At 39.4% G+C, this 27,362-nt stretch overlaps 1 protein-coding gene across 2 annotated transcripts in view; it reads right to left on the bottom strand.

Annotated features, from left to right (window-relative positions):
* Window positions 1-27,362, bottom strand: part of LOC145231994 (extracellular matrix organizing protein FRAS1-like) — a 48,833-nt gene that overhangs the window by 14,564 nt on the left and 6,907 nt on the right. Inside the window, exons 3-47 of one of the 2 annotated variants that reach the window (XM_080096476.1) lie at window positions 22,415-22,522; window positions 21,858-21,950; window positions 21,514-21,673; window positions 21,221-21,304; window positions 20,750-20,868; window positions 20,178-20,352; window positions 19,889-20,022; window positions 19,567-19,771; window positions 19,308-19,478; window positions 18,738-18,881; window positions 17,750-17,887; window positions 17,546-17,683; window positions 17,289-17,429; window positions 16,815-16,979; window positions 16,338-16,597; window positions 15,884-16,046; window positions 15,444-15,602; window positions 15,242-15,379; window positions 14,915-15,022; window positions 14,686-14,853; window positions 14,358-14,452; window positions 14,104-14,271; window positions 13,182-13,390; window positions 12,945-13,089; window positions 12,682-12,828; window positions 12,271-12,428; window positions 11,982-12,198; window positions 11,183-11,403; window positions 10,689-10,904; window positions 9,610-9,776; window positions 9,202-9,353; window positions 8,830-8,940; window positions 8,621-8,761; window positions 8,386-8,501; window positions 7,791-7,953; window positions 7,493-7,628; window positions 7,119-7,300; window positions 6,811-7,054; window positions 6,410-6,477; window positions 6,219-6,353; window positions 5,626-5,932; window positions 5,420-5,557; window positions 5,200-5,334; window positions 4,975-5,099; window positions 292-432 (exon numbers count right to left, since the gene is read on the bottom strand). In XM_080096476.1, the coding sequence (XP_079952602.1) occupies window positions 292-432; window positions 4,975-5,099; window positions 5,200-5,334; window positions 5,420-5,557; window positions 5,626-5,932; window positions 6,219-6,353; window positions 6,410-6,477; window positions 6,811-7,054; window positions 7,119-7,300; window positions 7,493-7,628; window positions 7,791-7,953; window positions 8,386-8,501; window positions 8,621-8,761; window positions 8,830-8,940; window positions 9,202-9,353; window positions 9,610-9,776; window positions 10,689-10,904; window positions 11,183-11,403; window positions 11,982-12,198; window positions 12,271-12,428; window positions 12,682-12,828; window positions 12,945-13,089; window positions 13,182-13,390; window positions 14,104-14,271; window positions 14,358-14,452; window positions 14,686-14,853; window positions 14,915-15,022; window positions 15,242-15,379; window positions 15,444-15,602; window positions 15,884-16,046; window positions 16,338-16,597; window positions 16,815-16,979; window positions 17,289-17,429; window positions 17,546-17,683; window positions 17,750-17,887; window positions 18,738-18,881; window positions 19,308-19,478; window positions 19,567-19,771; window positions 19,889-20,022; window positions 20,178-20,352; window positions 20,750-20,868; window positions 21,221-21,304; window positions 21,514-21,673; window positions 21,858-21,950; window positions 22,415-22,522 (7,008 nt within the window). The remainder of the gene's footprint in view (window positions 1-291; window positions 433-4,974; window positions 5,100-5,199; window positions 5,335-5,419; window positions 5,558-5,625; window positions 5,933-6,218; window positions 6,354-6,409; window positions 6,478-6,810; window positions 7,055-7,118; window positions 7,301-7,492; window positions 7,629-7,790; window positions 7,954-8,385; window positions 8,502-8,620; window positions 8,762-8,829; window positions 8,941-9,201; window positions 9,354-9,609; window positions 9,777-10,688; window positions 10,905-11,182; window positions 11,404-11,981; window positions 12,199-12,270; window positions 12,429-12,681; window positions 12,829-12,944; window positions 13,090-13,181; window positions 13,391-14,103; window positions 14,272-14,357; window positions 14,453-14,685; window positions 14,854-14,914; window positions 15,023-15,241; window positions 15,380-15,443; window positions 15,603-15,883; window positions 16,047-16,337; window positions 16,598-16,814; window positions 16,980-17,288; window positions 17,430-17,545; window positions 17,684-17,749; window positions 17,888-18,737; window positions 18,882-19,307; window positions 19,479-19,566; window positions 19,772-19,888; window positions 20,023-20,177; window positions 20,353-20,749; window positions 20,869-21,220; window positions 21,305-21,513; window positions 21,674-21,857; window positions 21,951-22,414; window positions 22,523-27,362) is intronic. The other variant, XM_080096477.1, reaches the window with a different exon arrangement.

Below are 27,362 nucleotides of genomic sequence, written 5' to 3'. Positions count from 1 at the left end.
GGTTGGTTAGGATGGTCCCCTCCTCTTCACCCTTCACCACTAGTAACTTCTAATCTTACATGGTGTGCCAAGCCAGTGATCGCCTCATTACCTACTATTCTCAACACCATTTCAAACCAGTTGCTTTAAAATTCGAAGGAATGTACTTTTATTCAAAACTATCAGTTAAGAAGCTTGCCCCAAAAAATTCAAAATGTCGCCTATTTCAATAAAAAGGAAAAAAATGAGTGATTTACATTTTTTTCACAAAATAGAAATAGCTAAAAGAGAATGCAAGAAAGTTTTACTCACCGCTGTGTCCTGGTCCTCGGCCCGGAGTTCGTATGAAGTAACAGTCTTTCTCACACCCTCCTGAACCCGAATTCCAAGATTTACCAACACAGGAAGTGAATTGTCGACAGGAATAACAGTGATGTAGAAGCTCTGCATGATCTGCACATACATCAAACACAAATTAGTCCCGCGATTTGTGGGCCAAAAATACAAGAGGTTTTTACAAAGTTATAACTTATTTGTCGACCCGTACCAAATTGAAAAACCACAAACAGTTGATATGGGATATGAGGCGTTACATTTGGATATGCAACACCTGTGTATGGTAGTTCATACGATATCTTGCATGAAAGACTTCAGATATGATTATTTGCGTGGGCGTCTAAAATCAAACATTATACCACATATATTCCAAGAATTCTGGCTTAAATTGTAAACGATCTTGACGTGACAAACGGTACAACATAAATAAGTTCAGATACATTCAGTTTAATTTGCCAGTAAATTTCGTTGGAAAGCCACAGTTGACTTTTATCCTGACAATAATTCCATTGTTAGGGAAGGACAGGAAAGAATACTGCGGTAGGAATTCATCGTTTGCTGACATTTACACAACACACATACTTAACAAAAGACGAGGTCAACGCGAAGTAGAATAACTACAAATTGTACACAACTATGGGAACATTAAGGTAAAACAAGTCACACTAACACTTGTGCGAAAAATCAAACATTGGTTTCAAATTTCGGCTTTTTGTGTACAATAATTTATTTTCAATCAATTTGTATTTGCCAAAAATTGAATAAAGGAACCTTTTTCTTTTAATTTTTCTCACTTTTGCATCCACAAGACTTTACTTAAGTTATATTTACGGTCGAAAGCAGTAGTATTGCATGAATATGGCGTAATCAAAATAAATATGCGTATTTCTGAAACTCACCAGCAAAAAGTAAATGTGTTTCCACATCCCAGACATGATCTTTGTCCTATCCCTTCACAAGTCGCATTAATTCATGACTATTTAAACTCACGTTTGCCGTTAAATTGTTTCGGAGCGCCTTGCTCTACCTTCCTGCTATTGTCCTACTCATATCATATCTTCACAAAAATCAAACTGACCTACTGAAAGAGAGGTCTGCAAATAGAAGCAGAGTGAAACAAGGACGTTCCCCACAAACTCAAACACCGTTATCACACACCACAAACGTCTTTTGAAGACAACCAGCACAATAAATAAATTTTCCAAGCCTTCAGATACATTGCAAACAGAGAAGACAGTTTTGTAAAACGTCTTTTCTATCAATCTATCAATACCTCACATGTATGCGTCGTTTCGCTACCACTAATTAACCGTATACAACAACTGAACCAAATTTTATTGCATTTGCACAATTTTAAATATATGCTTTTAAAATGCAGTTTATCGCTATTACGACATTATTTTTAGGAAAGGTCATATTTTTGAATCACTGCCCACAACGTCAAAACGACTATGACCCAAGTTTGATGACATACACAGTTAAAAGTGTCACTGAGATGTTAACAGCGGCCATTAGCTGAGTGGTCATTAGCATGTTGTTCGGCCAAGTGACACTTTCGGATGTCTTTCCACTTGACGAAACGCAGCAAGTCAAGTTACTGTTATCAACGTAGTCGCAAAGCTGCCTGGCGGTGCGATTAACCGAGCAGCAACATTTTCTCGGCCTTAATTAAATCCGTATTTGTGAGGCCTAGCCTAGCACGCTTATCTGGTTTGGGGCTGCATGAAAGTTACAACCAGGGCGACGACTTGGGTGGTCATCTGTCGATTCTATCCATCTCCGTAATTGACTTTAGAAATGTTTTTACGACATAGAAAATATTGTTCGAATTTTTTGCTAAAATTTGCAGCAAGCTTTGAGTGTTTCAAGTTTTAACACCTTGATGCAAGGATATGTCATGCCGACTGAAAAAAGATGTCCTTTAAATTCAATTTAAATGCCACATCGACAGTTTTTCTTTTAAGCAAGCGGCCATAAAAACAACTAAGGGTTTGCGAAATTTCCCTTTTAAAAGCACGAGGTTGGACCTGGCGATTGTAAGCCGCTCATCCACTGCCGTTACACCCGTCATCTTCCTCGCAAGAAAAAACATTCGGAGACCGAACAACAACAAACATGCCAAGAGCTTCGCTTGATCATCGGCCAGGGACAATATTACAGGGTCTGGTCTAAATGACAGGGCGGCCTACATTGTTTGTTGACCCATTTGGGGTTTAACTTGTTCTGAAATTTACGATGAAATCTGCTTGTAGCCAGTGATTTGGAGGCTATGGTAAGTTCTACAATGCTTAAATGCGAAATGTTGCCAACGTGATGAAATTGGCACGTGTGCATACTTTATACTCAGCGGGGAACGTCGTAATTGCAATATTGTTGGCATATCCAAACCAGTGGAATGACGTGTGCAAGTTGACATCCATAGTAAAAATACCACCAAAGCATCAATCAAGAAGTAGGCTCGTTTTGTAAGCATTTAACGATAACATTTTTTATGGTGTTAAACAAATTCTTATTTGGAATATTTTTGATCTATATTCCAGATAAATAGTAAAGAAAGCCTAAGCGTTGGTTTGGTTGTTTATAGTTTACATGCCCTTAGCAATTGTTGCACGGGCGACAAACATAAACGAAACTCACAGTGCACAAAGTAGAGGCACTACAGAATAATTCGTGGGGACAATTTCAGCAAAGTGGACGAGGAAAATTGGCAAATTATGTGAATAAGAGCAACTGAGTGTAATCGATGTGAACGGAGATAAGGATTTGCTAATAAAATACGAGGTGAAGCATGTTGCTGCGCCGGAAATTCGATGTCTAGCTCACAACGCGATTTGCGACAATGCTACAATGTGTGTTGGACAGACAAGCAAAAGCAAACAAATCGCGGACACAGGTCAGTATTGTACAACAATGCTCATCAAACATCACAAACTGGCCTTTTACAAAGAACGCATTTGCAAAATTAATAGGAGTAGACTTCCACACAATTCGACTATGGCGGTTTGATGGCGTTAAGTGAAGTTACCGTGACATGCCTGACCACATAATTAACTTTGCGAGAATTCCCAAGGTTCTTGACCTCGTTTCAAATTACATTCTGAGTTTTAATACCACCTGGCTTGTCATGTGATCAGATCTGTGCGATGCTATGACAGTTTTCTCTAACACTAAAAAAAACTTTTCTAGCACTTTTTTCGATAAATATACATATTAGTGCGATCACTACAAAACTAATGAAATCCTTCTATTAGGTGTTTATGGTTACCACAAAAGCTACGATCCGAGTTCCAGATTGCAAAATAAACTTTGCTTACTGACATATTTTTTCATATTCAACTTTACTAAACTTCCTTATCAAGAAGGAAACATCATCAAACAGTTTTACAACTCAGCAAGCTAAACTGAGGCTACGAGCACTCGAAAACAATAACTGGCACTAGAAGGTAAACCGCACAGCCCCAATGACCGCCTCACTGCCTCCCATCTCACTTCACCTCACACAATCCAGTCACTACGCTGCCGGCATTTTTTCGCAAGCCGATTTGCTGGGAAGGTAGACGGTTTTTCACGCGGTCAAAAGTCGCTTTGTTTACATGCGCAAGTGGGATTATTTGCAAACAATCGTCTTCTGCTCACAGTGGATGGGATAGTGCACAAAAGGAAAGTTTGTTTGGTTACGGTGCAGTGTGATTTGATTTGTAGAAGTTATCACAAAATTATATTTTATCTTGCTATCCAAACAACGTAGATCTGTTTCACTCACATACATTCACCAATTTCTATGCAGTAAAAGCAGCTTAGTCAGTTAGTATAAGATCGAAACTGAATCAAGTAAACAGTAGAGGCAAATTTTTGGTCATTTTGTTACATTACACGAAATAATTTAATTAACTGTAGACACTAACACCATAAGGTTATTTCTCTGCGTTTGCTAATTCAGAACTGTAGTGTAGCAAGTCATAGGTCTGTCATGTGTTTTTAAGAGGATAAGTCATGCGTTTTAATATATTTTTTAAGGATATTAAAAATGGGTAAATGTATGAAACATCCCAATTCAGCTATACTACACCATCAGCTTAACCTTATGTTAATTTTGTGACACAACAGACATGTGTGTTATACTTGTTCATTGAAATTAACAAAAAAGTTGCCATTAGGAAAACTGAAATGCATTGATTGAGTTGTCAGATATTTGTGTAATGTGCATTGGAGTAGCGTTTAATAATTGTTAACAACAATGTATCCTCTTCCCTCTTTTGATGTATAATATACGATATCGTAAATGCTATGCTACTAAAAGTTGAACGTTGCTTGCAACGTAAAAAATACATATCTTCCTTACAACATATCGCTCGTTTTAAAGAGTAGACAACAACACTTTTCAGGCAAAAACACTTAGACTTAGAAACAGAGGGCTAAGTTTTATGAAAGTTGACTGTTAACACTGGATGATCCGTGCTGATACGAGTTAACAGTAACGAACAATTCGTCAATAATGACGCGCTTATAGCAAACTTTTACAAAAAATAATCTACTCGTACAAAAACATTTTTAGCATAATTTAAAACATTAGCGTAGTCCGCAATACGATGAGCAATGTGTTTATTTGACTCCAAAAATAACGTCGAATAAAGAAAAAAAACTGTTTATGCAACTTACCGAGTTTGAACCATCCGTAAGCACAAAATTAAACTGATCTTCATTGATCTCACTTTCTCCCGTGTGAACATAATTCACTATCCCCGACACAATGTCATCCTGATTAAATCTTGCGATACTTTGACCTGCACGAATTAGCAAATTACAAAAGTTTCCGTATTTTATCTCTAGCGCAAAAGTTGTCTAAAAGGTTAAACTATTAAATTACAAAAAGTGTCTTCTTACCAGGTTCTGTGCTGAATTCCAACCTTCCCCACTTGGGTTGTTGCGAAATTTCGAAGTCTAACCTCCCTGAGTCATCAGTGGCAGATAAATGCTGAGTCAGAATAGTCGCCATGCTACCTTCTTCCACAGTTAAACCTGAAAATAAATGGCAAATGTAAAAAATGTCTGTAACCAACAAAAAAACACATTTGCAAAAAGAACAAGAAAATGTTATGCTTACCGTTGTTAACAAGTATTCTCGGGGGTGTTCGGTCTTCGTTGACGTGAATGTTAAATCGGAGGTCAATTGTGCCGCTGAGGACGTCAAAGAAAACGTCACCACCGCCTTGCGACAAAGGATGGAAGTAGCGCAGATAACCTAAATTGAAACTGTATTAGGTTAATCTCCCACGCAACTAAATATTTTTTTTATAAAGTGATTGTTACCATTATCAATGTCACTTTGCAGGAATTCTCGTGTCCTAGACGCTGAAATATTGGTAACGATGTTGTTTTTCACAAGTTGAAGTTGACCAACGTTTGGATCGCGGTTAACGACGTATGACACGATTTCATCGCTACTCGAAATCCGCAAGTTGTCGGATGTAATGACGGTTGTTGAACCTCGTTCAACAGACAATCCCGTATTTGCCTCAAGAACGTATTCAATGGCGGAAAACTCTCCGAGGTCGAGAATTTCTTCACGGGTTGGTGGCTCCAACACAGTAAGTTTGTGTTGCACAATTGGCTGCAACTTGATTTGAAAAGAAAGGCTTTAAAATGTGCAAACGGTTGTACAAAATGTTATCGTAGGCAAAATGGTGACGCTGACATTTTATCTGGACATTTTATCAAGTGGACAATGGTCAGTATCCGTGTGGACAGATGCCTTTTTACTGATAAAGCAATGAAATTTCACAATGAGGATTTCTGCGCAATGTAGTTTGGCGTAGTGATCACAACACAGCATTACAAAATTTAACCATTTCCATTTGTTTGTTGGCTTTAGCATACATATGATGGCAATCGGAAATATGTACCTCAAATCCAATTTCGCCGTTTTCAACGTCCACACCATTGCTTAAAGTGAAGTCAAGCATATCACGTCGTCTTCGCGATATAGTGACGTCACTGGGGTTGATTGTTTCGTAACAGATTTTTCTATCCAGTATATCCTACATACCATGCAAATTAGCAATGAACATACCCTAAGTAAAGAGTGAAGACATACCTGATATGTAAACGTTGAACCAACAGTCAAATCAGTAACCGCCTTCATCATTCCTTTTCCGCCTTGTTCTAAAAAATGAGCAACGATTACTTTTTTGTTCGATTTTAGGAGACAGAATAATTATACAGGATCAAAGAAATGTTGAAACACAGTCTCACGATATGTATTTACATATAAAACTGTACATTAAAATTACCCTGGAAGTGGCAATGCTATGAACTAAACCGACATCTGAACAATAGTGCAATGGTTGCAAAACAAATATATTGCAAAATATGTTTCCTATCAGTAACACCTATAGGCTTCACGAACAAACAAACAAACAAACAAACAATACAGTCATATATTTGGCCTGTCGGTTTTAAACCTAAAGCATAAGAAGGCTTCAAAATCAATCTTACTTTTCATCATCATGGATCCTACTTCCCATTCTGTTGGCATATTAGCAGCTTGTTTGTTAGCAAATTTCACAAGTTTACCAAACTCCAACTGCGACGTGATTGTGAAAATTAACTGATCGTTGGGAGTGTTAGGGTCCTCGACATACAGTGACACGTTGCGGATAAGAACTGCGTGTCCGTTTCGACACTCGATGGTGCTAGTAAGCACCCGTGGACCCCCTTTAGCGGTGGCTTTGCGTGTCGCCTAGAGAAGAACAAGTTTCATTAAAAATACTCATTTATTTTGAAGGCAATATTTGTAAACTTACGCGTATTGTAATGTTAAGACGAAACGTCTGCGATGACGTCAAACCATCAGTGACGCGAAACGTGAGAAAGTCATGAGATTCTTGTAAGATTTCGTTTTGTTTCGGTACATAGTAAATTCCACCATCAAGCAGGTCTCGCACATTGAACCAAATATCCTCTTCCTCGCCAACCCTCATACTCTCTGCACGAAAAACATTGTTGTTGCGTTTGTTTTAAAGCATATGGTTAGAATAAGTTTAAAAGCATATGCTTTGGAAAATGCTAAAAAACATTTCATAAAAATACGAAGCAACACTTACGAAAAAAACAAAAACATTATGCATACAAAGGTAGGTAATTAGAAATTATGTAAGCTTTTGTTGTAAATTGTTACCTTCTGTTAAAGTATTAATGATGTGGCCCAGCTTTGGTTTGCGTATTATTTTAATTATTAGATCCTCGGCGTCAGTATCCACGTCTGTTGCGAGGATTTCCCTTGGGGTGATCATTACTTCAACTCCGTCATCAACCTTTAATAAAACAATTCTCATTATTACTACATTGCATGCAAATCACAAAATTCCGTATGTCATTATGAGGCAAAAAGGATTTTTTTCATTCATAACAATGCCGAGCTTAACATGTCTTGGTAAACGTTTACAAACAAGGCATCATCTGTATTCGATACTTACAACTAGTTGGTGATTGACATACACAGATGGGGTTTTGTGTGTGGATGGATTGATTGTAATGCTCAGGATCTGACCGGCAAGTTGGTTGGCTGATGAATCCGACACGGAGAAGTAAACAACATCTGTCACTGAATGTGAACCGATGTCACCTCGGCTTCGAAATCTGCCAGAAACGGAACAGAAGTTTTAGAGAAATGTCGTCGTAAACAAGATTTTTTTAATCTGCATATTTTAATCACAAAATCGCATGACAAAATAAATTCTTAGTGCGCAAACGACTATAGCAATGTCAATGGGTTTTTGAAGGATATTGACTCGGGTTTAATTTTTTTGGTATATTTTAGAGTAAGTTTTGTTCAACAGATTCAACCTGTAAACAACAGATTGTTTTACAAACTTGACAATGTTAATTACTTTTCATAACATAAAATACATGTTGGAGGTGTTGTAATTGTCTAAATTCTTTTTTTTGTAACTTGTCTTTAGTAAAATTTTACTACCAAAAACGGAACAGATTTTTTTCTGGCGGCATGTCGGTTTAGTTTTAGTCAGAAAAAATGGCTCGTTTTTGATGGAATATGTTTGCTAAAATCACCTTATTCTTGAATGATTGACATCTTCTTGTGTGAATGTAGATCCAGGAACCAATGGACCCGTTTCAGTGTTTTCCAACAAACCGTTTACTGGCTCCGACTCCAAACGATAAACAATCTGTAAAACCGTTTCAGATATATATTTAGAACAAGCCAGTTTCGAAAAACTTCGAAAAAAGTACGATACTAAAAAACACAACGTTTTATGAAAAACTTCTTGTTCACTTCTTAAGGTACCTGATCATCGGATGAGCTCTGATCCAAGTACGCCAAATTCTCACGTGACAGTGTGACGTCACTGGCTTCGGCAAGAGCAATCGACAATTCCGAGTAAGGGTCGGGATACGGTCCAGTGCTATCACCTTCCACTACTTCGACCTTCAGAGTAAACAGCAGTGACAAGCCATCGTTCAATGTGTTAACGTCAAGTTCATCTTTCCACTCACCTGAATGACTTTTGTGAGAGTATGTGTGACGTCAGTTACGCTAACTTGCAATTGGTCAGTGGATGGCGAATCGCTTCCATCATGGATGTATTGAAGTGAGTCTTGCTCGATCTACAAAAAATACCATTTAACGAAAAACAAACGCCACTAGCATACAAAATGCATTGATTTTACCAGTTGTCAACAGGAGATTTTTTACCAGTTTGTAAAACACAACAACGATTTTAAAATTTGGGGCAAAACAATTATACATTTGTTTGTGCACACAGCAAAAAAGGAATACATGAAAGGGTTGCGTATTGGTAATAGTATGAAGCAAGCCAAATGCACATGTGTGTGTAATTCCAGAAATGGATTTCGCGTTTCGTTTACCTCGTGATATGTGAAGGCATCTCCCTCTTCAAGTATCATTCTCGATCCCTCGTTGTTGCGAATCACTGTACCGTGACGCGGAGATTTGACGAGAGTAAAAATAAGGTCACGTGACGGTGTATCCGGGTCACGGACCGCTAGCTGCTCAATTCCTGTTGATAAGTCCTTACTAATTAATATATTTAGACATACACAATCATGCACGACAGATTATATGATAATTTAGAAAGCATTTTGTATGAGGCAGCTTTTTAAATGCTGTTTATCCAAAAAAAAGCTTTGTGAAGCCAAGATAATAAATTCCGACACAATAATAATAATAAATGAAACAACTTTTTAGACAAATTCTAAAATGCAAAATCTTTTCAAGAAAGTGGTGTACGTTTAAAAAGTTAAAAAGCTTCTTACCGATAGAGGTAGACCCTCCAAGTGTAACTTGTATACTGGGATATTGGTTGACAAAGGTTGGACCTTCAGATGTGCCTGAAGTCAACCTGATGGTAAAATCCACAGCAGGTAACGTATGTTTGCCATCGGACACAGTAAATGCAAAGTCAAGTCGAGGTTTCCTGACACTGTGAAGAAGACTTGCATTATTTTCAATATTCCAAAATGATGTTTGAATTGGAGTTTCAAGCAACTGCTTTCCTGCTGTACAGTTGTATTTACTAATTGCATGTTATATTTCTGCTGTATAGGTAAAGTTACATGCGAGTGTTAAAGTGATGTTGTATGTGTTAAACACACATACAGAACTTTTTTTCGGTAAATGCTTATTACTTAAATCACCAACAATCCATGCAACAGAAGCAATTCCTTTTGTAACAGAGTATTAAAGAAAAAAAGGACAGTTATTGGCTTCGATCAGAGACGTTCAAAGTTAAATATCCATTAACGATTTAAATTCACGGAAATCTTTTTGAGGTATTCCGGATGGTATGGGACTGTTTTACTACATACTAAACATATCTTTACTTTGCTGCATTTCATTCCTAGCTTATTACGTTGCGTTCAATAAATTCCAAAATTCAGCATAACGTGGGCTTTCGTTTTGCATGTCTCTTATCCTATTTTAATGTACATGCTGCGTCCATCAGATCTTCCTTTTTTACGTATTGCTATTTTGCAGATCTTGATGCGCGGTAAACCAAAAGTTTGACGGCCAAAAGGAAAGTTATACGACCAAAAGTTTGAAAAAGTACCATAAACGGTTGGTCGCTGTTCAAGGTTTCTAAACCTTTGTTAGAACGAGACAAAAACTGTTAGAACGTTAAACTCTGTGACAGTGGATCTAATAAAAACCCTCATTGTACGAAACTAATATGTAGAGATTGGGTTTGACGTAAAAGTTCTGAAATTTCCGACAACTATACGGTCGGTAAACAACCCTTATGCGGCAGCAGATTTAAAAAAGCTGACATTAAGGTGAAAGTATTATCGAAGAGTATGATGGAGAGTAAGGTTAACATGCACCAATGTGTTAGTACCTATTGAGAGCGGTTAATGGTTGGTGTTTGCCATACTCAAACATATTGTCGCTGTATTCTTCTTCTTCGTTTTGATTGGACGAGATACTGCCAATTCCGTCAATAGGAGGGCGGTACATGATTTTGTTTGAATTAACATCTGCTTGTGTGAAAACAGTGATGGGAACGTACGGGTTGTCTGCGTGTTCTATGCTTCCATATAGGGAGGAAAGTGACCTAAAGAGCGTAAAATAACTGTAAGGTTCGAAACATGCTTTACCTTGTGGTAATTGTTGCTTTTTCATACGGGATTCGGAATAATTAACATACTTTCACTCCAACAAGTCCCATATTACAGTCATGACTTGACATCGCAATTTCATTGTGGTAATCGGTTAAGCACGAATTTTTTAGGCAATATTTTATTCTTTTGACTATTTTTTCTATTCTAGGTTATTAGACATCGGGAAAGCAGAATTGCCAATGCGGCCCAACTGAACCAGATTAAGTCATACCTGGTTATATTGTAGATGATATTTCTGTCAGGGGTGTCTTCGTCTTTATAATGCAAATAGCCGCTATGAATAACTGTGATTCGCCCTTCATTCGCTGCTATTTGAGGAGGTGATGTCACGCCTCGCGCAAGTCGTGGAGGATGGTTGTTCTCGCTCACTACCGCCATCTGGAGGGCATCGCTGGCTATTGGTTCAGCAACATCACTGCTTTCATCGTAAACCTAAAAAAGTTAACTATTTGTAACAAAACGTACTATTAAAATCCAGTTTAAAATACACCAGCAAAAAGATACTACGAAAATTATTTTGCACTTATGCAAAGGGTGTTTTAAAAATGACCTAATAGACCAGAGGATCTGTGGGCCGACATTTTTGGTAAGAATTTAAACATATCGAGCGCAAATGTTGTAATGAAAATTGTACAAAAACAACGCAAAACTTCAGAGGAGGAACAGGACAAGTTATTTTAACGCCATCGTTCATTGAGTAGGTTCAAATCAAGATTTTCTTCTCTGGGGCAATAAACATCGCTACAGTTAAAATTGCCTTGCGTTCCAAGCGTGGAAAAACGACAAAAAGAATTTCAATTTAACAAAAGAGTTTTAACTGAACAAAATAGAAAATAAATCGGGTATGTTACCAACTAGTGACTGTTACGCGAAACATACTTAAAGGCTAGCATAAATGTCGTAACTCCTAACCAACCTGTGTTTTAAACGCTTAACAAAGAACACGGAAATAATCATCCAGTTTGCAGACCAAGAAATACACCAATACAAAAAGTTTCAGTAATTCGAACCTCAAACTCCAGTGCTGCATATTGTTCATCATCATCCCCTTCCTCATCCCCAACATATCTATACCACACCGATCCATCATCTACGTCACTCTGTGTAAAACGCACCACAGGTTGTGACCTGTAGTAACCCTGTGACGTCTGCATCCAGTCGTCGATGTCAAGTCCGTAACGATGAGGTGCGTCAGAAAGTTCAGGGACCATAAGCACAATTTCACCGCTATTTACAAATGTACAGTTTTGACTCAGTTTTGGAATTAAGAATAGGAAAGTAGGAATGTAACTAATTTACCTTTTCCTTGCATTTCTTGGATTCAGCACATAAACAATGTTCGATTTATCTTTTATGCTACTGCTGATAAGCTGTAACTGGTGGTTAGTGATGCGTGACAATTGACCTTTCACAACCCGTGTCATTTTGTTGTTGATCAGAACAGGTCGAAAGTCGGTCTGTAAAATAATATTAAAATCATCGTCACAGTGACCAACAAGCAAAAACATGTTGCTTTCAACTTTAATAAAGACGAAAGTTTTAGATGTTATAAATCAAAAGCCAAAACTCACATTATGTGCTGCCTACATTTAAACACATTTACGAAGTAAACAAGGAGCTTATTGTGTCTTCGATTATTGTGTAACGTGCAGATGTAAATCGGTTTTAAGCTTTACAGCAAACTTGCCACAAAAACCATTCAAATCTTACCTCGGGCAATACGGTGATGTGAAGAATGGTGTTGATTACGTGATACTTATCGCTTATCTGCAATGTAGCGCTGTCGTACACGATTTCATGTGACGTAATGTTGTTGTGAGCCACATAATATATCAGGTCCTTCTGCAAGTCGCTGATCTGGAAAAATCGAAATCACATTTGACGTTTCAACCACACAAGTTGTGCGAAAAAAACGTTTGCATGATTAGCGGGATAAAACCACAAAATTGCCGCCTCTAAAATAAACTTGATACCTTAAAGGACTTAATTGGCACATCGTAGTTCGGCAGCTTTACCACAACACCATACTTGGGTGGGTAGATCACTGTGATTGTTACGTCAAATGCGTTGTCTTCATCTTTTACTTCAAGCTGGTTGATTTTCGCAGATTGTCCAGCACTAAATCAAACAGACATAACTCGATTGAAAAATCGTAGGAAAACTCACAATAACCTGTCAAGCATGACGTGTCACTTAAAAAGTCATGTTACCTCACAAAGAGCGGATCGTTACGAACGACCACAGACCGTGACTTTGAAACCACAGCAATGTCAAGCGATTTTGGCTCCGAGCTCAGGTGACCGTCAGTAGACCGAAACACGGCCACACCGTGGCGCTGTTGAGACGAGTCGTGGATGAACCATAAACCACCATCAGCAATTTTCTTGTATGGCAAACGCTCACCGACCGGAATTTTCATCTGACAACAAAAATTTTAGGGGGACAACTGTTAATAAATAATGTTATGGTTTGTGTCCAAGTAGAAATGAAATAGAAATGATCATCAATGAGCAAGATAGGATTATACCAAGAGGCTTGACTGTAATTTCTATAGGCGTGTTACAACATCCGTAGAAAAAAAAACTGTGAGAATGAGCTGAATAATATTCGTAACAGTTGGCTGACGTTTAGGCTACTGTGTACCCCTGAGAAAATGTAACAAAAAAACCTAAAGTTTGTACAATACGTCAAAAACTATCAGATGATTTGAAATGTAAACACACAGTAAGAAACTATTGTTGAATTTTTTGTGATTTTTCTGCAACAGTAATATTGGATAATCTTGTTGTTAGGCAATACCATAATTTTGACAATTGATCCATTACAGATTACATAATCTATATTTACCCAGCTATTTAGGGACAAACCACGAAATGCTAGAACAAACAGTTTGTATTGTTTGGACATCAGTTGTTAAATGTCAACTAAAGGTCATCGATGGTTTTAGCGAAGTGTTTTTATCTGTGTTTGCGACACATCCCCTTTTTTTAATGACAAACAATCAAATGACACAAGAAAATGTTTGTTGCGTGTACAAAATTTAAATTCTGATTGATCCCTGTTTAACGAATAAGACTTAAGATAAAAAAACGCAGAAAAAAAGTGAATTGAAACAAAGGTAACAGAACTTACATTGTCCATCTCAAACCACCCGTTGGCTGGAACCATTTCAAGTATAATACTGATATCACTAGACTGCGTGTCATGATCCGACGCGCGCAATAAGTCCACCAGTGCACGTGACCCCAAACCAACCAATAAGCGTCCAGTAACAGTGAGATCAGGAGATTGTCGATTAACCTTCGAGGAAAAAAACACAATTTTGAGCTGTAAGTGCTTGGGGTACAAAAAAAACGAGTTTGTATTCAATAGAGTTAAAAATGTACCTCGCAAACTCTAGTCTTTTTGTTTCCATAGTAACCAATCCCACAGTGGCGTACGCAAGGTGTCGAATGCTGATTGGTTCTCTGTCGTGATGAGTCTGTACGAAAACAGATAGTCGAAGTGTATCATATTGTAAGGGAGATGAGAAAAATGTGCGGTACAAAATGATTGACAATTACACTAGAGCACATACTGTACTATACCAAATGCAAGCATCTAACAAATATAAAAAAGTTATGATTTTTGACTAAAACTTGAAAATGAGCTGTAATAAAAGCACTAGAGTAAAGTTTAGCAAAACGATTAGCCAGTCGTGAAAGTTCAGTTTACCTGATTGTTGAGCACTGTCAACAGGTGGCATAAGGAACCTGTGTTGGTTGCACTGATTACAAGTATTCGCATCGCCACATGACAGGCAGTGGGGTGGACACGACACACAAGTATGAGTGCTGGAATCAGCGAAATAACCACGAGGACAAAACTTCATACACGCGTTTTCTAAACAATATCATTAAAGGTCAATCGTCGTAGGTAAGGTGAAAAAGTGGTTCGGGCTCACCGTGCAGATAAAATGTCGATTCGCATGAAGTGCATTGTCTGCTTCCAGTACATGTTGCGCAGTGAGCAACTGAGCAAGGCAGGCAGTCGCTTGAAGATTTGTAGTAACCTGAATGTATAGTCAGTTAATTAAAGTGGCTCAAAACATGTTAAGCTTTAAAAATTGTTTCCAGCAGGTCGATTTTTAAAATGTCTTGTAACAAAAATCTAAACTCTGTAGATGGATTACGCATCAGATCGTACATTAGCCAAGGGACTGTCAATATGCAACACAACATATAATTAGGCGCAGTGTAAAAGGCTCATGCTGCCACGAACTGACTGTCACCTGGCGAGCAAGTCGAAACACAGGTGCCTTCCTCGAGTTTGTGGTCGGGCATACATTCCAAGCAGTCACGTGACGAAGGACCTGAACATCGCACACAACTCCAGTCACATTCCCGGCAAACGGCAGTTCCATGGTGTCCTGTACAATTCCATAACAAGAGTAAAAAACACAAAATGTTTTTCTATGGGCTCACAACTCTTACCGTTTTCAATGTCCGGATAGAATTGTTGTATGCAAGATGTCGAACAATGTCCGTGTTGAAGCACAGCAGTGACGTCACGACATGACGTACATACTGGTTGCGGCGATGACGCAGTGGTGACGCATGTGGCACATGACGACGGGCAACTCTCACATGTCCCTGCGTAGAACAAAAAAAAATCATTTTACTATTTTTAACGATAATAATATTTAAATTTACCCCAAAGCCTGATAACATGTTTAGAGAAAACAAATTTTATCAACAATTAAAATTTAGCGTTTTGTTTAAAATCCTAAAATTCATTGCTTGGATGATAAAGACACAGGTTGAGGAAATGAACTTTCTAACAGTCTGGAAAATCAGACAGTCAAGTATACATCCCTAATCCCCTTTAACTGAAGTATTGAAGATTCGTCAGTCGTCGCCACGTCATAACGTACCAGTGTCTGCAGCAGCGTAGTAACCTTCCTCACACGAGCTCACACACTTGTGGGCGACTTGCGAAAGGAATTTGTCTTTCACGCACGTCTCACACTGGTCGCTTGATTGACAGCTACTACAATCTCCACCGCAAGGTAAACATATCGTGCCAACTTCTAGGCGCTGAAAGTATATATGACTCTTGTTACGGGCGATCGGCAGGTGAATGGCATTGAACGTGAAAGGCAATTGACCGGCGACAATCGGCCTGTTGGCGGTGAGAAACAGCGCCGCTCTTAAGAGTTTAATTTGTTTCGTCGGTTGTTATTACATAAAAAAGAAAAACACACACCTGTCCTTGGCACGCAATGTAATACATTTTAAAGGGGGTATTGTGTACACAGGATTACGCCATGAAAGCAACAAGGTTAGGAAAAGGTGTGCGACAATGACGGAAGCGCTTCGGCAACTTACCAGGGCAAACGAATTTGACGGACATTCCGTTACACATTTCCCGCCATTCAGTAACCGGGAGTTGGTGTTACAATGGCTAACAGCGGTTCCATTGAAGCAAATTCCCAACGAACTGTCAACTGACATGTGCCTTTCACGACACTGGTGCTTGTGCAGGCAATCTCCAGTCGATTGTGACGACACTAATAGGACATCCGTGTGATATTTGCATGAAGAGCAGTTGGTCGGTCCGACGCAATTACCACAAGATTCATGGCACGCTGAAAAACATAAATACGTTGTGCATTACGAAATTGTTCAGCAAAAATTACTAACTAAATAAACGATTAAGGATCCTCATCTACGACAGTCAGCGTTAAATAGCAGTTGCACATAAAATTTTGGACAATAAGTAAACCGTTTTATATCTTTATGTTTCAAAAACTTGTAACAACTATTGACATAAAATACAAAATTGATTTCAACTTTTTTTCTTACGTTTGCACATGATGCCGTCCAGATAAAACGAGTTTCGACAACTTTCCGTACATCTTCCTTTGCTTAAGTTGTTACCACTAGTTTGAATGACGTGTGACGGAGTGGAACACAATGTACAGTCATCAGCACTTGTACCTGTACATGCCTGACAAGATTCGTGACAACCTGCAATCAACATGAAGTACCGCTAAGACATGACGACATTCTATGCCACATACTGCAATCTTTCTGTGACGGAAAGGAGTGACGAATCCTGTTTACCAGGTAACAAAATAACAACCTACAACGTAACAAATTCGTACAGACGTGGAAAAAACTACCGCATAAAATATCTAAATTACGGTTGCTTTTAAGTTTTTAAATGGCTCAAAAAACATAAATTGCTAAATTGCTAAAAACCAAAGAAATGGTTCTGAAATGGTTCGGCATTTTTTAAATGCGGTTCAAAAAGTTCTACAACTAATAGTTTCTCACGTCTGCAGGTTCCGTGTTGAGCAAAATGTGCAGCTGGACAGTGCGTGATGCACCGACCGTTGTGGAGATAAGCACCTGGGTTGCAAGTCACGCAGTTCGAAACGGAAGAACCGCTACAAGTTCCACATGAAGAATGACAAGCTATAACAATTTTTTTTGTAAGTTTAATAACTAGTTTCTAGTGGCTAACTAACAGCAATTTGCAGGAACCAACTACCACTACTGTCTTATGTTTCAGGTGAAAAACAACTTATTACCTGCACATCTTGAAATAGAGAGCTGGAAAAACTTAGACGAGCATGATTCCGCGCACAATCCACCTTCTATTAAACTTCGGACAGGACAGGATAAACACGAATTCCCGTCACTACATGTCGCACAAGAGTCATGACATGCTGAGAAGACCAAATTTATGTTTTTTCTTATAGTTGTATAGTTGAAAAATAAACCATAATAAAAACCTGTGCATTTTCCATCGTTGAAGTAGAAACCGTCCGAGCAAGTCGTCACACACGCGCCACCTTGTGGTAGACGTGTTTTGTCACTGCATGATTGACAGCTGGTCGAATTGGAGCAAACTGAACATCCTTTACGACAAGCTGAAACGCATCATAACATTGTCCTTCAAAAGTAATTTATATGAACCATTTTGCTACAACACGACGATGTTCTTAAGAGATACAAAACACAAAGCAAAAAACACCAGTGATCAGTGTTTCATTTCACTTTCTCTTATATATATACACATACATACGTTTTGTAAATAACGAAGATTGGAAAATATTTTTCTAGTAACGAAATCTATTTGAATAAGGAACGAAAAGTGCCAAATAATATATGTATTCCACGTTATTCATGGACTGATTTCGTTACTAGGAAAACATTTTTCATTCTTAGTTATTTAATCACACAATAAGTGATCGTGGATGACCATACCCCAGGGATGGGCAACCTTTTTTTACTGTGGGACCAATTACAATTGTCAAAATTAGATCGCGGGCCGCACCTGTGTATAACACAAGGTGATTCTACTTCGTTGCTTACCAAATATGCTTAAATATAAGTATAATTCGCATTTGATTCTAGCCACTTTTTGCCAGGTCGCAGAAAACTAGCATCAGGCGCATTAATCTGCTTAAAAATATATAATAGTTCGACTCGTTTGCCATTACATTTGAAATCTAAGCGTCTCTGCGGGCCGCACAACCTTTAATGAAGGGCCGCATTTGGCCCGCGGGCCGCAGGTTGCCCACCCCTGTCATACCCCCTGTTGAAGGGTCTGATACTGTTTAGTTCAAACACTCTGTTTTGTAAATAAAATCGTTAAAAAGAGACAAAATATCTACGCGACAATGTATCTAAATATTGACATAGAGTTAATTTCCCCTGGGAGTTGAGCTCCAAAATTTTCTTTTCAAGTGGTTGGGATGAGATATCACACACACTTACCCGAACAACCGGCATCGTTTAAATAGTAACCGACGTCACACGAAGGAACGCATCGACCCTCCTGTAGAAACCTCCCAGCCGGGCATGACGTACAAGTGGATGGGGAGTTCCCCAACGAACATGTGGCGCACGAAGGGTGGCATGCTGTAAATGAAGAGAAAACTGACAATCGGTCAATATGAGGGAAATATTATGGTGTTAGGCACCAATTGGGGGCCATTATTTGCCGCTGTGAGAAATAACAGGTTGCCAGAAAAGTATCGGCCGTTTAACAAAACTGAACGAATATCGATGACAAAAGATCAACTTCTATCTTTAGTGTGGTGGGTTAGGTTCATACCACACACAATAAAACTGATAGTCTCACTTGTTTATAGTTCATTAAACTCCCTAGTGTTCAGGAGTGAAAAATGTTTTGCCTAACAGTAGCCTGCAGTCAAGTCGAAAAGCAATTATAATTTTTAGATAGACAGCGTTTTTCCAAAACAGTATATCGTATCTAGTGAAAAAATATTTCGCAAAGAAAGTCTCCAGTGTTTGAGACAAGAACAATGAAAGAGGAAAACATACCGTAACATCGCACACCGTCCTGATAATATCCGGGTAGACATCTGCGCACGCATTTGCCTTCTTGTAGTAGGCGGCCTTGCTTACATGAAGTGCAATGAGCGTAACCGGGAGCGTCACAAGTTTTACAGTCACTGTGACAAGTGACAGGCTGACAGTCGGGGCAACATTCACCTGTTGAGCGACAAACGAAAGCTCGATAAGTAGATATGTCACCACATCACGTGATACGACAGATTTGAAAAAAGCACTTATATGATACCTGGCACTTGCTGGGGAACGGTTCCAGCTGGACAAACCGCACATTGCACGGTAAAACATTGGACAATTCCATGGACGCAACTGCATTGCTCACATGCACCTGCCTGCCATACGTCACCATCACGGTAGCTAAATCCATTGTGACGACATGTTGACGTCACTGGTAAGCATTCCGGGCAGCAAGATGTGTGAATGCGTTTTTCATTCTGCGTAAAAAGTTAATTTAAAACAAAAAAGCTTCAGTAAAATCGCATGCACAGCTAAATTCGAAAGTTTGTGGAACAAATAACACGGTTTGAAAGTGGCGTATTCCACGAACTTACCCATTTACACTGAATCGGTGTGCACTGGACCGGAGAGGAACGTACGTTTCCATGACTACAAAAAGCAACTTGACATTTGGAAATATTCCAAAGCTCTCCAGGAAAGTAAGTAACTCCATTGTAATCGCATGATCCTGGGATAAATGTGATATGTGAAATGTTGTTGTTGGAAAACTTAATACGTGTATTGGATATTTATGAAATTTAAAGCTTTAAGATTCTGAAAGCAATTACATGAAATTTGTTATATTGCACAGTAGCTTGTTGTTGTAATAAAACAGTTGATTACCTTGAACATTAGAGCATTCAGGGCAGCAAGATCCAGCTTTCCGAGCTTCTACACACGACACATCCATATCGTCACTGTTACATTCCTGCCTCTTGCAAATAACTTCACCATTTTGACAAACACACTTTTCACAAGCGTCAACATCAAAAGTTTGGCCTGATGAATATTCACGACCCTGGTGACAACAGAAAGATTCTTACACGGGTTATAATTCGCCTTACCTTCTTGGATTTGCAAAAGTATGACTGTATGGTTGACACAATACATTTATAAAAATAATGCACAAAACGTTTTGATTGCATACTTGCAACAACCAATGAGCATATGACGGTTTTGTAATGCAACATTATCGTGATCCAGCTTTTTTTAACAAGAGTAATTTATCATTTTTCATTAACAATTGCTTTTGGAGAAAATAAAAACTAGGGCTTCCGTTTTTTTTTACAAAAGTTCAGAATCCTTATATTTACATTGACATAAAAGTCTCAGTTAGGGAGACAGGGAGTGTAAAAAGGAGCGTCTATTAAAATCTGCAAATAAGTCCCTGACAAGTGAGACACAAAATAGATTACCTGGTGTACACAGGAACGCCCAATACAGGTGGGGCAACATTCATCCCTCAGCAAGACGGCCTTTTCACCTGGACCACATACAATGTCGTCACACCGAGCAACGTGGAGTAAAACTTCGCCTGTGAATGAAAAAATTCAGATGTTATCTTGTGACATCATAAGCGCCGAATATACTCCCAATCCCATTCACTGATTTCATCCCTTTGACACACGCAGAAAGGAATGTATCGGGAAAAATATCGTTACCCGTCAAGTCAAGCACAGAAACTCCAGGCATTGTGTATCGGGTCGATAAAGCAAATATTTACTCGCATCGTGTATTGAATAGGTCGAAAAATGCGGCCAGACAAAAGTCTGAAGGTGAATTGAACTCAAACATTACAACACCGATGACGTAACGGCAATTTTCAGCTCGCCTGAAGCTAAAATAAGAAAGTATTGGGTGTTTGACATATCTATATGGGATCTCACCATTGGAGCAAACGGCTTTCTCGCATTTTGACGGTGACCACATCTCGCCATCACGATAAGTACGGCCTTGAAATGAACACGGTGCTGCAAAACAAAGTAAAACCATTTCAGCACTTAACAGCAGGAATTTCATGTTTGGGTAAAAACGTGAATGCTGCTAAAACACTACTATAAGCATTGTTTAGAAACCAAGATTATAAAAGCAACACAAACGTGAGATTCATTTATGTCTTGTTTACTGTGCATCTAAATTATAGAAAAGCCTGGTTTTAACAAGGACATGCCTTTTTTACCTGCTAAACTAACGCAAATTGGACAACAGTGACCAGAAACAGTTTTTTCGACTTCGCCATAACCGCACTGCAGTCGGTCACAGGTCACTGGTGAACACCTGATGTCGCTGTCGTCGCAAACACACTGCGTACAGTTAGTAGACTTCCAACGTGTGTCGTGCTGCAAAAGCGTTTTCTTGTTAGTGCCAGCGTAACTGCCGTCTCTTTGTAAGCCACAAAAGGAATGTGATACGGGCAAGTTTACGAGTGCCCCCGACGATGCCGATCAAATACAGACGCTTTGTATGCGTTTAAACACACTCCACTGACAAAGCAATCAACAACAAAAACGCGGCTTCACTTACCGCTACTATTTCTCCGTCGAGCTGACAATGTCGCCGTGAAACTACGCTGCATACCGGACAGCACTGGTTAGCAGGAACAATCAGCGATTCTCCCTAGGTGGGTAAAAAGAAAAAAAGCGTAACAAGCTTGTGTCGAAAAGCACGCATCGAAAAACATTCCGTTAGGAACGCTTTATCCTAATCCATTAGAGGAATTTGATAATTGTTAAGAAACTGCGTTTAAATTCCAATGTAAAACATAATTCCAATGAGTTTTTTTTAACATTTAAACATGCATTTTTTTACAAAAAAAACGATTGAAACTAATTTAATAATCACTTCTTAATTTAAACTTAGTAACTGAAGCTTTCAGTACACCTAAATCAATCTGTGTTTTTCGTGTTGCAATGTATTGTAAACAAATAATATCGATTTCGCCGATATATGAGCGCACGTTGGTTCAGGACGATTTCTGTAAAAGCACAGTTATACACTTCTTAATTTATTGTTTTCTTTAATAATAAAAACACTAGATGAATACAGCTAAACCAGATGCATGAAACAAGTAGGGTGTTCACCTTTGTCGTGTCACACTGAGGGTCAGTGCATGTCTGTTGATGGCAAGTTAATATTCCATCTGAACAAGAGCAGCTTGTGCAGGAATCCTTCTTCCACAATGTGCCGTTCTGCAATCGTAAAAATATAGTCAAGTTGGAAAAGTTACAAAACTATAAACAAATCCCGGGTCGACGTCATAAGAAAAAGTAAAAATATAAAAATGCGATTGTGGACCTGACAAAGGTGTCTTGTCTGACTCAGTGAAATAGAAGGTGCAAAATTAATTTAGCTTCCCTGCTATGGCCCGAAACTAAATGAGTCGATGCTTGTTTATTTTCACAGCACGCGCAGATCGCATCAGGTCGATATCACTGCTTATCAATCCTGTTCAGTGCGAACACTGTTTGGGAAACCGAGAGACACGAAAAAAGGCTGAAGCAGAAATTGAAGATTGCTTGCATCCAAAGGCGCGGTGGTGCAGGTTTGATGACTATCCTCATCAATTACGTGGTAACCTTGCGCCCATCAGCAACACATTATCATTCCGCCGCCAAATATTTAAAAAATGGGCGAATAAAACCACAATTTTGTATCCGAGTATCCTGTCGATGTGGTTCATATCCGGACACTATTGCTGACGTGGAGTATCGAAACTTTCGCGTGTTTTCGCAGGTGTTCTCCGGACATTGGTGGCGTTTGAAGATCCCACGCTGTGGGACGAAATGGGCGGCAAGTTCACGGTCACCTGCGATGTAGCGAATGTTACCGGGCCTACCGCAACCCGCATAAATGGGGAAGTATATATAGACCGCGACCAAACAACGCAGCTCCCGCGTAAACCACTCAACATTCCGGCTTCACTAGAATGAACCTGAATGCAATCGCGTGTTGGCGTTTTATTTTATATCTCGATTAAGTTATTACACTGAGCGGGAACTTGTTGCAAGATTTTGAAGTGCAATTTTTTTTCCACATCGCACAGAAGGACTGTACTGAAGCAAGTCAATGTTTTGCATGCACGTCACACTTGTACTGACCCAGGTTGCGTGCGCATTTCATCTTGCCGCAAGTGACACGTCACGCATGACAAGCGATGCATTCCGCGTTACCACTTGTCCGTTACGACAACAAATAAACCAGTGTCAAGGCAAAAAGCGGAATCTCCTGACACTTCCACCAGAAAGCGCGTAACATCGCGTGATACAATTTATCAACACAAGTCGTTGCTGCGCCGAGCCTGTAATTTAGCTCCCCGCAGATGCAGATAAATGTATTGGTGTCGCAGCGCCCCTAAGCACGTTTTGGGCTCGCCGAACCTAAATTCACGCTACCAGGAAATTCGAACTGATAATGATATTGTGTGAGCTGTGTTTCGTCTCACATCAAGGGAGAACGACATCCAAGGTTGTCTGGCTTTTATACGAACTGCACATAACCACCATTAAAGCACTTGCGGTGAAGAAAATCATGACAGGTTGCCCTGATATATGCGGGATTTATAAAACTTAATTCAAGTGCGAAAAAAATTTTTTTCATACAACATACGAAGAGATAAGACAAAAATTTGAAGGCCTTTGCACATGCCTGTGGGTTGACATATCAAACAGTATTTTTGGAAAATAAAAAACCAAGGGATTATCGCAGGCATCCAAGCGCAAAGAATTACAAGCCGCGCTATTTTGTGGCAAGTTTACTACTTCCACAACAATTCACGGTTTGTTTAAATGTGCTATGTTAGAGAGAAAAGTGAGTTACAATGAAGTTACGTAACTGTCAAAGAACATAATTGTCAATTAATTTAATGCATTACAAATCTGATACATTTTTGTAAACGTCCAGGGAATCATTTTTAACTCCACACACACAGAGTGCTAAATAAAAATTGGGATTGTTGAAGAGAAATCGTTATTTAATCTTATGTTTGTTGCGGTCTGGAGTGTGTCCGTCTAAGTCCGAAATAATTTATCTAATGGTGTATCAAATGTGCCTTATTAGATTTGACCCGAAACAGTTTCTTTGGGGGCGAGTCGGCATAATTGCCTACGGGTTTCCGTTGTAGTAAAGGACAAAGCGAATTCCGGGTGCTAACAGGCGGGTGTTCAATCTGACGAATGCATCAAACCGCACTAAGCCAAAGGAAACCGTTGAGCAGCGTAATCGCGATTTTCTCCTACCTGTGCCTAAAGATGCGATGTTTCTGGGCGTAAGTGAAAGCCAAATACTTGCAACACTGTGGTTACCATTGTAATGCGCCTCCACAAAAGCTCTAAAAGAGTGACAAAACTTCAGATCAAGGAATCTTATCCCAGGTAAATATTTATCACTACCCGCAACATTAGGACTAAGTAAATCCGGTAATATAAATTTATCGAATGTTTCCATTTCGAAAAGGATTCTAAAAACCTAATGTTATTTCAAACCTAAGCTCTGGCATCGACGCATCAGCTCACAGCTATGTCGCAATCGTGTCGGCATTGATGCGTGTCTCCAGGCGAAAACGTCGCGTTTGATTGACGCCTGCAAATGTCCATTTCCCGGCGCTTGGTCCATCTATCGCCGGTAGCGACCGGTTAACCCGAGTAATTCAGCGCCTCCCAGCAAGACGCTAATCCATGTTAAGATCATATGCAATAGCAATGCAGGGCAATTGCCTGTACCGGGACGGATATGGTAATTGATGATGCACAATCATATGCATTTCTTTGTTGTATTTTAGATCCGCACTAAAGCCAGCGCCAACGGCACATTAAAAGGCAGGACGACTTTACCAAACCGCACAGACCAAAACAAACACGTGATTTAACGAGGAATGAACAAAAAGGCAGTCAATTGTCACTGGTATGAAGATCGAATGGTACTTCCATAACAAATAACTCTCAGACAGGCGGAATTACGGGAATGCACGGCTCGTTAAATGAAGCACCATCAGCGCCCTAGTCACTGGCCTTTTTCAAACTCAACAGTGACCACTTGAGTATATTTTTTTAGCCTTGTTTGTTCAAGCTTGTGTTACGCACCGGCCACTGAATTCAGCTGTTCATGCGCGACCGGTGGTCGACCCGATCCAACACACCCATGTCGAAAGTGAAGCTGCTCAGTGCAAACACGTAAAAATCCCGGTTATTTGGACAAGGTTTTAAAAGTGACCATGCGCAACCAGGAATGGCAGCTTTATAATGTCCGTTGGCCTCGTGAGAAATGCCTTTACTTTTTTAAGTTTAAATAGCGAATCAAAATTGTCAAAAACAATTTTGTCGCCATATACACATTTGCGAAAATACGATCACGTGATTTGGGGTCATTACACTTGGAAACAGCACATCAGTGTAATCAGGACAACGTAAAAATGTCAGAGGGTGCCAAGTGAAAAATTGGGCGTATCCGATTGCAGCAAATATCGAGTAGATGACAGTCGGAGTGCAGTCAATCGATATGCCGGCTAACATGAAAATAGCTTCAATAACTTCCTGTTTTACGTTCAATGGCCGAGATACAGTTACATAAAACCGAGTAGTACAACACCATACATTTTCGCGTTTTGTGAAACCTTTGACCTAAAAAGAGTCGAAGGTTGCACAGAGTAAAATTACAACCCGTAGAATGATGTTATGCGCGCAATTTCAGAAAATCCATGCAATTGAGGCACTACAAGCAGGTGAGCCATATCATTGACGATCTTTATCCAAACAAACCGACGTATTTCGAGCAGTTTTCTCGCAACAGACGACAAAAAAATAACTGCAATTTGTAGCCGGTGGCGCGCTACAAAACCCGAAATTAGCTTGCTTGGAATAAGCATAGCAAGGAGAAAGCCAGACAAGAATGTATTGCTTTATTGTTTTGCGGATAGAATCCTAAATAGTTTGTCAATGAATAACACCCCTCACCATTGGTTTCCAGGCACAGGCGCTTATTCACGACTTTGTTTTAAAGAAATGAGCATCAACAACCGCAGGGTCCCACACGCAGGCGCATTTCTATGCTTAATACACCAAAACACGTTTCTTACTGCGGTGTGGGCGTATACAATTACCCAGACTTCAAACACGACAGACTGGGCGCTGGCGGATGGTTGAAATGCAATGCATTCCTGCCCAGTTTCTCACTGTAAAGGTGAAGCGACGAACATGCAGTAAAGCGGAACGACACTTGACTCGCACGAACCGCCCCACACCTGACAACACACGTTATGGGAAAATATAAATTTTCAAGCGGGATAATACCACTTCAGATGGAAATTTCTGATTTAAAAGTTTTTTTGCTTGAAAAGTGATTCAGCAAGATAAAGAGCTTAAAATTTCACGCCAATCATTTGAAGCGGACTCTTGCCAAATTGACGCAGAACAACGCAAATCACCCCGCGCCGTTTCAAAGCTTCCCGCATGAGCGAGCACTAGCTTACGAAAACTTTTTTGTCCTCGAAATGTAACTGAGTCTTAGGCCTGCTTGTTCGCTTCTTTGAAATAGCTGGAGACGGAGCCCTGCCTCAGACACGCGACCAAAAAACGAGACAGAACCGGTAGTGGACAACAATTGCGAACAACGCATTTTTACGAACAGCTTCGGAATAAAGGTGAGGTACCGTTCACAATAGCAGCTTTATTGTTCCAGTGAGTTACAACACACAAAAAAGACTGAATAATTTACAGGGGGAAATTGGGTTTGTACCTCTAGAATTTTCCAGCCGCCTTGAAATAAAATAATTTAAACTCAACTCGCGTTTAAAAATGTTTTGTTGGTGGAACGAAATTGCGCAATTTTAAGCACCGCTTTCTGAAAAACCTCACAAAGCGATGCGGTTTAATTTCCCATACAAGTGCCGGGAAAAGACATAATGATAACGCGTGGTGGTTCAACGAATATAACAGAATCACGGGTCTTGTTGGTTTAATGTTTTATTCCCAAACGTTAAAATACCAAACAAGGCCTTGATTATGGGATGGCATGAAGAGGCTTTTATTAGGGGAG

The sequence above is a fragment of the Phallusia mammillata genome, chromosome 6, assembly GCF_965637545.1.
Source record: "Phallusia mammillata chromosome 6, kaPhaMamm4.hap1.1, whole genome shotgun sequence".
In the NCBI taxonomy this organism is placed as follows: domain Eukaryota; kingdom Metazoa; phylum Chordata; class Ascidiacea; order Phlebobranchia; family Ascidiidae; genus Phallusia; species Phallusia mammillata.
The sequence above is the reverse complement of the archived record's forward strand: the minus strand, read 5'-3'. Positions and strand labels throughout refer to the sequence as shown.